Below are 13,065 nucleotides of genomic sequence, written 5' to 3' on the forward strand. Positions count from 1 at the left end.
ATTTTGGGGAAGTACTTAATATCAATATCGAAAATTTAAGTTCAATGTTGAAAATTTAGAGAAAATTTGCTTTATAATATAATATAGATATAGATTAATTACTCGTACATTTTTTTAAAAGGTTTTTCATTAATCTTTATCTTTCCTTTATATATATACTAAATAAAAAAAAACCGACCTAATATTAACTAATTATAGCTCTCAATTTTATTAGATGATGTCATTATTAATTTAATTTTAAATTGAAAATCCCAATAATCATTATCCAAATATATTACCATATTATACTTATATTAATGTTTGTAGAAAAAGTCTCATTAATTTACTTTTTTTTTTTGCTTTTATCGATAATTTACACTTTATCCTCACTAAACACTTAATTTATAATTATTTTAATCTACACTTATTTTTAAAGGTAATTGTATAATTATCCTTTTTTTTGAAGTATTGGTAGATGAATAGGTAATCCATTTCCATTAATACATTATTCATGTATATATCTTAAAAATTGAGTGTAAGTTTATCTATTAACAGGGCAAAAAGATATACCGCTCAATCCATTATTCATTAATTCTGAACTTTGGACATTTACTTGAAGAAGGAGCGTTCCGATTAATCTCAAACTTTCAAGTAAAATCAACGCACTCAATGTTTCCGCTAGCTAAACATGCATGTAAGCTCAACTTGATGAAACATCTATCTTTATTTTTAATTACGTTCTTAACATATTTCAGGATTATTATTTGGCTATTTTTTTTTTGAGTTAATAAAACTTTTTAACTTGCATATAGTTAAACTTTGATAATAATATAATCTTTATAACAATGTAAACTCATGTCAAGGGTCTAAAATCTAGTTAATAATTATATGATTACAATAATTTTCATTGAATTTAAAACTTGAGTTCACATCAAATCATTCAAACTATTATTATTATTATTATTATTATTATTATTATTATTATTATTATTATTATTATTATTATTATTATAATTATATTTGTACACTTGCCATAAAATTTAAGGTGTGATTTTGTTATAAAATATAATTTTTTTATGTACATTAAGAAAAATGAATCGTGAGATATAACTTTTTAATACGAAAAGATATAGCTTAGGTAGGTTGTTCGGGACTTTTGAAGGTATATATATAGATCTTAGAACTATAACTAGATAGAATAAAAATGATGAAAATAGAATGAGAATTAATGTGATATAAAAAAATGAAAAATAATTAGTAATAGGGGGAAGCTTCATTCTCACCATTCCATGCAAAATGGTGAGAAATGAAATTAAAACTTATTTTTTCTTTTATGTCTTTCATGAAGTTTTATATATTATACTTTTAGTTATTTATATTAGGATAAAATAATCATAATTATGTATTTGTTTTATATATAAAAAGAAGTCATATTAATTTTATTAAATTTATTAATTTTTTTTATCTTTATTCTCTACTTGTAGCTACAAATATTCTTTTTTTTAATACTCATTATTTTTCTTTTATCATTTTCGTTGTGTATTACATTTTTATTCTTTATATAATTTCCTTTTACTATACACCCGCATAATAGATTACATAATCTTGTTGATAGGAGATTGGGAGGCATAATTTGTTGACACTTTGTAATATGCCTAGATATATAAGAAGACAAAATAAAAGTTATTGACAATATTAGTCGCCACACAAGTGACAAGTGTATGGTATTACACAACATGACAAAAAGCTAAACGTAATCATCATATACATCACTTTCAAAATGGAAATATAAACTTTTGATTCTAAAAAATAGAACTCCAAAAGAAAAACTCATACTTAATAAAACTAGCAAAGTGTGACTCATGATCATATACATCTTAATACTACTTTGTTCTAACACAATGAGGTTACCTCTAGATCATTCTTGAAAACATGGGTTAGCTTTGAAGGCCACATCAAGTGGGACTCATGCTAGAAACATCCCTTATTATATTTATCTATTTCCCTATTTAAAATGCATACAATATGACAGATTGACAGTACTATATATTCCCTCCAATATCCAAAAACACTTGATAACAAAACAAGACTTTACAAATCAACATGTCAACTGCAATTACTCTTTTTGCTCACATTCCACTTTGCAAATCACAAGACTTTACAAAAGACACAAGAAACACCCCATGTCCTAGATCAACTTTAGACACTAACAAGTTCAACAGAAGAAACATGTTACAAAATGTTGGCTTGACCCTTATAGGCAGTACTACTAGTGTACTTGACCATGATCAATCTGCAAAAGCAGAGCCCGAAAGCCCGGATGCAGCCACTTCAAGTAGAATATCTTATTCAAGATTCTTGGACTACCTTAATGAAGGTGTTGTCAAGAAAGTGGACTTGTTTGAAAATGGGACAGTGGCTATTGTTGAGATATTGAATCCTGTTCTTGATAAGATTCAAAGAGTTAAGGTTCAATTGCCTGGCTTACAGCCAGAGTTGGTCAGGAAATTAAGAGAGAAAGAAGTGGATTTTGCAGCTCATCCTATGGAAATGAATATGGCATTTGCTGTTCTTGACTTGTTGGCTAACTTTGCTTTTCCGTTGATACTTCTTGGTGCTTTATTGTTGAGATCTTCAGCTCCAAACACACCTGGAGGGCCTAATTTGCCATTTGGGCTAGGAAGGTAAGTTCAAGTAGCAATATTTGTACACATAATGGGGTTAGTAAGTTATAACTAGAGTCTTGTGTTTTATGTGACATGAGGTCTTACATCTGGTTATTGCCAAGTGCTATCTAATTCTTTTTTAGGTCATGTCTGTAAGGGGGATCTCTGACCCATTTAGTTCATCTCATTTTTATCTCTAACTGATCAAATAGATAGACTAAAAAAACTGCTTAATAGGAAAGAGGTCAAATATGTAGATAATATAATTCAAATTTCTGGTTATTATATCATTAGTTGAGACTCTTAAATATGTACATAATATAATTCAGATTTCTGGATAAAAAGTGTTTCGGGCTAACTCTTTCAACAGTGTCAAAGTTTATCCATTCCGATGCCAACCCACCCATTTTGACAGGCATTATTTTACAAAATAACTGTAATGATATGAATTTCGAGCATATGAATGAATGAATGATATTTAGCTATAAGATTCATAAATGGTTATTTTTGCATTATATTTAGCCATACGACATGTGTTAGTAACTGAACCACTCTAATTAAAGATTATACCGAACAAGAGTTTGTACCTGATTAGTGATGATAAGACGTCACTGGTTTACAGGAGCAAAGCCAAGTTCCAAATGGAACCCAATACTGGCATAACATTTGATGATGTGGCTGGTGTTGATGAAGCAAAACAAGACTTCCAAGAGATAGTCGAGTTTCTCAAGACCCCAGAGAAGTTTTCTGCAGTTGGTGCAAGGATTCCAAAAGGTGTACTTCTAGTTGGTCCACCAGGAACCGGGAAGACGCTGCTAGCAAAGGCCATAGCTGGAGAAGCAGGCGTACCTTTTTTCTCATTATCTGGATCAGAATTCATTGAAATGTTTGTAGGTGTAGGGGCATCACGAGTTCGAGACTTATTTAACAAAGCAAAACAGAACTCGCCTTGTTTGATTTTTCTAGACGAAATAGATGCTGTTGGAAGACAAAGAGGAACTGGAATTGGTGGAGGTAATGATGAGAGGGAGCAAACTTTGAATCAGCTCCTAACAGAAATGGATGGATTTGGTGGTAATAGTGGAGTCATTGTTATTGCTGCTACTAATAGACCCGAGATTCTTGATTCTGCTTTGCTTAGGCCAGGAAGATTTGACAGACAGGTTAGTAATATAAACAAGAAAATATAAATAAAAGTTTGTACAGCGAAAAATTGACTAGAAAAGAATGATCTTGGACTATTTTTGTGCAGGTAAGTGTTGGTCTGCCAGATGTGAGAGGAAGAGAAGAAATACTGAAAGTTCATAGCAAGAACAAAAAGATTGACAAATCTGTGTCATTAAGTGTGATTGCTATGCGTACTTCGGGTTTCAGTGGTGCTGATTTGGCAAATCTCATGAACGAAGCAGCTATTCTTGCTGCCAGAAGAGGGAAAGATAAGATTACTTTGAAAGAGATTGATGACTCAATTGATAGAATCGTTGCAGGACTAGAAGGAACTAAAATGACAGATGGAAAGAACAAGATCTTAGTGGCATATCACGAAATTGGTCATGCAGTTTGTGCGTAAGTACTAGTTACCTTACCACCATCCGATTGCCTTGTTATAGCATGGTGACTTAGTGATACAACTAAAATGATATACTTGGGTGCATAATGATGTTCAAAATATGATCTGAATTTTGAGATCCTTTGGTAAATGCAGGACTTTGACTCAAGGGCATGATCCGGTGCAAAAAGTAACTTTGGTACCTAGAGGGCAAGCTCGTGGACTAACATGGTTTACGCCTAATGATGATCCGTCTCTAACCTCCAAGCAACAACTTTTTGCAAGAATAGTTGGTGGTCTAGGAGGTAGAGCAGCAGAAGAAGTCATTTTTGGTGAACCAGAAATCACTACTGGTGCAGCAGGGGACTTGCACCAGATCACCCAAATTGCAAGACAGGTAAAATCTCATGATTCTAAAGATATATCTTCATTTCAAAAAATTCCTTCAAACATGTATACCTCAAGTGTAATGATCCACCTCACATTCGAATACATATAGAAGTTTGAAGCCCTTGAATAGTCCTAACTTGTGGGCTCTCGATATCGTGTAGAATTTCGGGAGAAAGAAGTAAATTGATCAAAAATCGCAGAAAATAACCAATAATTTGCATTTGTTTGTGAACAGATGGTCACAAGATTTGGAATGTCAGAGATCGGGCCATGGTCATTGATTGATCCAGCAGTAACAAGCAGTGATGTGGTGTTAAGGATGTTAGCAAGAAACTCGATGTCAGAAAAACTTGCAGAAGATATAGACAGATCAGTGAAATGTATAATCGAAAAGGCATATGAGATTGCAAAATCACATATAAGGAACAACAGAGATGCGATTGACAAATTAGTAGATGTCTTACTAGAGAAAGAAACCCTTACTGGCGACGAATTCAGAGCAATCCTAGCCGAGTTTTCTGATTCATTTTCTGCACATATAGAGAAGAAAAATGTACGCGAATTAATCAGTGCATAGAGATTCTCCACATTTCATACATATTGTAGATATATAACTCAAGTAACCGTTAGTACTTAGTACTCCATGTTGGTTTAGGATCGCATTCGCTTCTAAAGTTCTAATATCCATAGACGTGCATTCTGTTCGCGTAACATACAGTTAAAAATATTTAGTAGCTTCATATCATTATGGTATCGCAATTCAAATGTTCTTTTCGTGCGCTCATAGTTGCCTTTTAGACTTCAAAAATATTGCTGATAATGACTTGTGTACATCACCAAATGTTAGAAACTTCTGAAAATACATTAAATGACAACTTCCTAACCTATAATTACATATCATATGCATATGATAAGACAATTCTGTGGAGGGGCAGGGCCCTCCTGCTCACCATGAAGTTAGGCCATTAGAATGAACCTTTTAGTTATATAGTTCACCAAACGATCAAACTACATAGACTCGTGCTACCAACATTCTGGTGCGCATTATATGTTTTCTATTTAATCTTGTGCAATGTTCTCCTCGAACAACATATAACTTTTTCAACGCAAACCGATATGTCAACTGTAACTTTTCTCTTTAGTCCTTCACTATGCAAATCACAGAACTTCACAATATGTACAAGAATCGGCCCATATCCAAAATCAACTTTACACACCAAATATGCTCAGAGTTGGCCTCGGCTTCATAGGAGAAGCGGGCGCTTGTGTATCTGAAGCAAGAGCGAAAGCAGCGAATTCAATGAAAATGAAAACAAAAATTTACAATTTTTTGGCCAACTTTACTTTTCCGTTGGTGTCTTTTGGTGCTTTGTTCTTGATGAGATGCTCATCTTCACACACACCTCAAGGGCCTAGCTTGCCATCCGGGCTACAAAGGTATGACCAAGTAGTGCTTTTTACAAACTACTCCAATACAGTTACGATGAATAATATAAAAAACATATAAGCGAGCATCGAGCTTAAAAAATGGAAGTATATATGTCGTTCCCCGACCATGACTAATCCATCTATAAATAACTTTCTTTTGGTTCACTTGAGCTGACAATTCTGGAAGTTTAAACCTAAAATCAAATCAAAGCAAGTTTACCAAGAACAAGCCAAACCAAATATTTGGTTTTGGTTCAAATTCAATAAAATCAGACTGAACCATTTTCAAGTTATGTAATTTTTTTATTGTAAAAATTCCTTCTAAATTTCCTTCTATATATTTAGCGACTAAAAAATATTTAGTTGGAATCAGATTTACTAAATGAAAAATATACAATGTGTTACAACTTTAACATTTAAATGATAATTAGGGTTGTCACTAACAACATATTATATGTTTAAAAACTTGTACATTATATATTAAAAACCGCCCCCTGATTTTTCTAACAGTAAGGTACAAATTTTAATGCACCCAATTAATTTTTACTGACAACCCTAAGGGCTGTTACTAACAAAACTCATATACTATTTACATATGCACATTATATTTTTTTTATTACCATGGTAATTTCAAATATTGTTTAAAAATGGTCACGAACTTCTTAGTATTTTTTTAATATCGCCATCAAATTTGAAAATGTCAATAACCAAATCTAAACGGTTAAAAAAGATAACTATATATTGACTGATTATGATGCAAATCTATATATCTAAATGAGTGGAAAACCTCTTGGCCATATATGTACCACTAAGGTCTCACCCCATTGGTTATCTATATGTGACCTCTAGCATTCATCCGTGGTCTCATACAACATATGTTCATATTATAACGGTACCACTGAGGTTTCACCCCATTGATTATCTATATATAAATTTCTAGAAAATAGCCTAAAAAAAAAAGTTGACATGCCACATAGGAAAAACATCTAGGAACATTTTATTTTTATTTATATAAGAGATTTTCGCAATCCGATTTCTTTTTTTTATAAAATGTATTAAAAAATAAATATGAGAGATTTGTTGTGAAACAAACCTATATTCACTTTTTTTTTTATATAATATGGAATCAATATTAAATTTCCTTAAGTGCATCTAATTAAATCTATAAAAACTAACATGTCAATGACTCATCAACACAAAAGAAAAAAAGATAAGAAAAAGAAATGTGTACGAGAACCCTCCTAAATAAGTAAATATACTTTAAACGTCCACTTCAATTTCATATTCATGAAAACAAATACTACATTACTGTATAATAAAATTATTGCCAATACAAAATTTCCAGATCCGAACAAGACGATGATGTGATATGTGATCACTAGCTAGTCTTAGAAAGGCTAGATAACCATATCCATCTACATCTACATCTACATATATTTTATACGTTTAATTAATAAAATCAATTAATACCAGATGATTTCCACATGTTAAATGTCCTGCCATTTGCCAATTATGTTATCATCCCATCACTATTTTAATTTTATCAATAAAAAGTCCAAGTCCAACGTGATCATCTCAAATTTTGATTCTTCAACTATACATCTAACAACTTATATATATATCATCTCTATAGATCGCCAGAAAATCATTCCATGGATCAGTTCCGGCCCAGTCCAGCAAACTCAACCCCACTCACTCCCTTAACCTTTCTAGACCGATGTGCCACGGTGTACGGAGACTGTCCTTCTATCATATACAACAACACAACATTCACATGGAACCAAACCTTAAAAAGATGTCTTCAAGTTGCTTCATCAATTGTTCATTTACTTGGAATTAATAAACCTCAACAGGTTGTTTCTGTCATTGCACCAAATATTCCTGCTATGTTTGAGTTATTTTTTGCTATACCATTTACTGGTGCTGTTATAAATCCTATCAATACTCGTCTTGATGCCCGTACGATTTCTGTTATTCTAATGCATAGTGAAAGTAAACTTGTTTTTGTTGATTGTCAATTTGTTTCTATTATACTTGAAGCAGTTAATTTATTTCCAAATAGTGTTAATAAACCAATGCTAGTTTTAATAAACGATAATTATGAAAAAGGGCTAAAAGTAATGGGATCAATGGAAGACTTTTTTGTAAGTGATTATGAAAGTATGGTTGAAAAAGGTGATCCGGGTTTTAGTTGGATTAGACCAAGATCCGAATGGGATCCGATTAGTTTGAATTATACTTCTGGTACGACTTCGGATCCTAAAGGGGTCGTGCAATCGCACCGTGGGATGTTTCTTATTGCGGTTGATTCTTTGATTGAATGGTCTGTTCCGAAACAACCGGTTTATTTATGGACTTTGCCTATGTTTCATGCGAATGGTTGGAGTTACACTTGGGGTATGGCTGCGGTTGGTGGTATTAGTATATGTTTAAGGAAGTTTGATGCAGGGGTTATCTATGATGCGATTGATAAACACGGTGTGACACATATGTGTGCCGCACCGGTTGTTCTTAATATGTTATCCAATATGCCGGAGGTGAAACCGTTGAAACATCCAGTGAAGATCATGACCGCCGGAGCTCCTCCACCGGCGGCTGTGTTGGCCCGGACAGAGTCCATCGGGTTTGTGGTTAGTCATGGGTATGGGTTGACCGAAACAGGTAATTACTATATTCATTGAAAAATTTTTGTATAAAAGAAAACTCTGAGTACAGTTAATTCAAAATATATATTTTTACTGACAGCTCTAAGCGCACTGTCATTAGCAAATCTCAATTTTTATTAGTTTTTTTGTTTTGTGTGTCTGGGACGGACAGGTGGATTAGTGGTGACATGTGCATGGAAGCCGAAATGGAACAGGTTGCCCGCCACTGAACGAGCAAGGTTGAAGTCGAGGCAAGGTGTGAGAACCGTTGCATTTACGGAAATAGATGTTGTAAATCCCGAGTCAGGAGTGAGTGTGACTCGGGATGGGTCAACTTTAGGGGAGGTGGTTTTACGTGGAGGGTGTGTTATGTTGGGTTATCTTAAGGACCCGCAGGGGACAAATAAATGTATGAGACAAAATGGATGGTTCTATACGGGTGATGTGGGGGTAATGCATAACGACGGGTACATGGAAATTAAAGATAGATCCAAAGATGTGATTATCAGCGGTGGAGAAAATTTGAGTAGTGTGGAGGTGGAATCTATTTTGTACACGCATCCGGCAATTGATGAGGCGGCTGTGGTGGCAAGGGCGGACGAATATTGGGGAGAAACACCGTGTGCATTTGTGAGTTTGAAGGCGGAGATGAAAGGCAAAGTGACGGAGAAGGAGGTGGCGGAGTATTGTAGAGGTAAGTTACCTGGATATATGGTGCCGAAAACGGTAGTGTTTAAAGAAGAGTTGCCAAAAACGTCAACTGGGAAGATCCAAAAGTTTGTGCTTCGTCAAGTTGCCAAGAAAATGGGACCATCAAAGAATAGTCGTATGTAACATCTTTAATTTCTATATGTGTATTTAGATTAGATGGTCCATATATTGAACATATGTGTACAACTAAAAGATGAGACATGAGTTTGCCTAACATATATCACTATTTGTAGTCGAACAACCTTGCTTTAAAAATGATAAGTGACAAACACAACTACCTGGTTACAAAATTAGAAGGCAAAAAGTCCTTACTTAGTACTTAAACAGAGAAGATAAGACTGTGAGATACAAGGTGTTCCATCACATGATTCGGCGCCGGGTCGCATCCGAAACGCCGACTATAATACCCGTCTCGCGTTCCGACCTTTTTCTTTTTACTATCGCGGTGAACCGTTTGACTTGTTTTCAACTTTTGTTCCCTTTCCATGCCAATTATCTCTCTTTCCCTCCGTTCTTTTCACTTTTTTATACATTTAAGCAATCTAATGTCAAACATCAAAAGTCTCCCATCCACATTTTTCATCTTTTTTTACATCCAAGCAATTAATATAATTTCAAATGTCATAAATCCCTCATCCACTAGAGCTGTCTTAGGCCTATGCCAACGCATGTCTTCATCCTTGGCGTGGCTTTCGTCCTCCCTCCCTGCGTTAGCAGCAAGCCCGGTGTGGCTCTTCCTAGATGGCCACTTCCACCATCGCCGGGTGAGGAAGAGGTGGTGGTGGACCCGGCTAACGTAAACAAAAAAAACATTTTTTTTATTTTAACGGTAACTTTTTTTTTCCTTTTTCACCTTTTATTTAAAAAACACATTACTCACTGTTTCAAACACAAAGACACACACACACACATTACGCTTTCAAACAACACACACATATACTCTTCTATTACTCTATCATCCACCCCATTTCATTCCAAAAAGAAAAAAAAAACACACATACAAATTTAAAAACAATCCAACATTTAATAAAACAAAAAATGTCAAGTTCCGACGAATATTCAACATCATACATTCGTAGCTACACAATAGATCCAGAAATTTTGAACACATTTGTTACTTTTTTGGAAGATGAAGAAAGAGAAGCAGAAATTTCAGCACAGGTAAATATACCAAGAGCACCAATAAGGTATATAGCCGGAAACCATGCCGAAGCGGCAACCCGTTTATTTAATCATTACTTTGCCCTGTAGCCCGTCTAGTGAATGCCTAAGGAATTGTTTATTCGTATAGTGAAAGAAATACAAACTTTTAACGCCATACAACCATTACCAGCTTACTTTCAATACTTTCACAATCCTCCTTTCAATGTTGTGGTGCTCTCACTTTAAACATTTTTCAAAAATGTACATCCGATGTACGCCAGCTAGCGTTCAGTGCCAACGCCGACCAATTAGATGAGTACTTGGAAATGGGTCGACAAACGTCATACGAAGCTTTGAACAACTTGTGTAAGTGCATTGTTCAGTTGTATCACGTAGTGTACATGAGAAAACCGACACAAGAATATGTTGATCGACTGACCGCGAAACATTTGGAGGTGCATGGTTTCCCGGGTATGCTCGGAAACGTTGATTGTATGCATTGGCCATGGAGAAACTGCCCCACCGCATGGCAAGACCAATACACTCGTGGCGACAAAGGGCTCCCCGCGATTATGCTTGAAGCTCATATGATTTGTGAATTTGGCATGCTTACTTTGGATCCGCCGGTTCAAACAACGACATCAACGTACTCAATGATTCTGACTTGTTTGACCAGCTCCTTGAAGATAGAGCTCCTGTGGTCAACTTTACCGCTAACGGCAAGCAGTTTACAAAGAGATATTATCTAGCCAACGGTACCTATTTATCCTGAATGGTCAACACTTGTGAAGTCTTTTAAGTGTCTCATGGTCCTGAAGACCACAAAGTTCAAGCGCTACCAAGAAGCTGCAAGGAAAGACGTAAATCCTAACTCATGGAGCGCGTCCATTGAGCATCAACAAAGTTAAACGTACGATGTACGCTTGTGTGATTTTGCACAACATGGTCATTGATTATAACGGTTGTGCAATTAGTCCGCTCGATTTGAAGTTAATTCCACCCAAAGGCCAGTTCGTACTTGGGACGAACGAATTGGAACACAGTTACGTATGATGGGAGAGTTATGTGATCGAGCGACTAGCTCACAACCGTCTTCGAGGCGCTCTAGTCGAACACATTTGGAACTTGCCAGAAACCATCGTCAACGTTGAAGTTTGTTTTTTTTTTTAATAATAATGTAACACTTTCCTTTTTTTAATTTATTTATGTATCATTTTGTATTTTAGATAAAAATGAAGGAATGGATGAGGAAGAGGTAAAGAAGAGGTATGGTTGATAGTGAGTATAAAGAAGTGATTTAAGCAGAGAGAAAAGCTAATGTGGTAGTAAGGAAGAGACAGAAAAACTGCAGGTTACAAAGGCCTTATTCCCATGTGAAAAACCTATATTTTGAAATATGTGCGACCTGAAATTTAGATACTACATGCGTATTTAAAAAAAATATAACTACATGCATGCGTATTACACAAAAAAATTATAAGAAAATCACAAAAGTTTGAAACGTGAAACACGTGGTTAGTCCTCAAAGAGCGAAATCTAATGAACCACTACACTACATTTAAGAGATTTTATTATTGTTTTAACGAACAAACGTGATCTAGTATTATTAATAACAAATCATTAACAAAGAGCTAGCAAAAATAAGGTACGACATAGAAAAAAAATTAAAAAATAAAAAATTTAACATCTAATTTATGAAAAGATCTAGATTCATGAATATTCATGGTTTACGTGAAACACGTGGGATGACGTCCAAAAAATCAATATGAAAGTTTTTATGGTCGATAGTCCATAATTCCTTATCGATGGTGGGGGCCGACATACAATATAGTCACATACACTAATATGGAAGTACTTAATTCAATTTTTGTATGTTCATGTCTCTTAATCTTTTATTATACTAAATTACAGTTTGCTCTAATAATTTATCAATCAAATTACAGTTTGTTCTAATAACTATTAATCAATCATATTCTCGATTTCTTCAAATTTTTAATTTTGACTTTTCTTGACTTTTTATATAAATAAATATATTATTTACACACATATTGTCGATCACATCTAACCTAAAGATTACTTATTAGATCATCAAACTACTAAAGATAAATATTAAGTTATTAATTGAATTTGATACATATAAATGTCGACTATACAATGTGTACGTATCTATCTATATTTATATTAGATTAGATAATTATTAAATTATAAATATTAGCCTATATGTTCATCATTGTTCTAGATCATATTTATGTAGACCTTTAATCTCTAATTAATTTGATCAGCGGATTTTAAATATTGTTAGATGAAATTCCAAGTTAAATATATTGGGTAATATCGATTACCTCTGAAAAGAGGGTTATTTGTATTCCAAGTTAAATTCATTTTTGACAAAGCATATGAAAAAAGTCATAATTGTTATTATATGAAAATTCTTATATAATTTGTCACATTATTTGCATAATACCATACATACACATTCATTGGAACCAACAAAATCATTCAATAATATGGTTAACAAAAACCAAATTATTATTATTATTATTATTATTATTAT

At 33.9% G+C, this 13,065-nt stretch overlaps 2 protein-coding genes across 2 annotated transcripts; both read left to right on the forward strand.

Annotated features, from left to right (window-relative positions):
• The first annotated feature begins 2,082 nt into the window (after window positions 1-2,082).
• On the forward strand, window positions 2,083-5,304 carry LOC122605518 (ATP-dependent zinc metalloprotease FTSH 6, chloroplastic-like). Its single transcript, XM_043778473.1, has 5 exons — window positions 2,083-2,663; window positions 3,268-3,808; window positions 3,898-4,211; window positions 4,351-4,591; window positions 4,820-5,304. Exons 1-5 carry the CDS (start codon window positions 2,083-2,085, stop codon window positions 5,159-5,161), a joined length of 2,019 nt encoding a protein of 672 aa, XP_043634408.1. The 3' UTR covers window positions 5,162-5,304.
• A 2,201-nt stretch (window positions 5,305-7,505) lies between these two features.
• LOC122603215 (2-methylpropanoate--CoA ligase CCL4-like) lies at window positions 7,506-9,606 on the forward strand. The gene is made up of 2 exons (XM_043775862.1): window positions 7,506-8,673; window positions 8,830-9,606. Exons 1-2 carry the CDS (start codon window positions 7,665-7,667, stop codon window positions 9,489-9,491), a joined length of 1,671 nt encoding a protein of 556 aa, XP_043631797.1. The 5' UTR covers window positions 7,506-7,664; the 3' UTR covers window positions 9,492-9,606.
• The last annotated feature ends 3,459 nt before the right edge of the window (window positions 9,607-13,065 follow it).

The sequence above is a fragment of the Erigeron canadensis genome, chromosome 6, assembly GCF_010389155.1.
Source record: "Erigeron canadensis isolate Cc75 chromosome 6, C_canadensis_v1, whole genome shotgun sequence".
Taxonomy (NCBI): Eukaryota; Viridiplantae; Streptophyta; class Magnoliopsida; order Asterales; family Asteraceae; genus Erigeron; species Erigeron canadensis.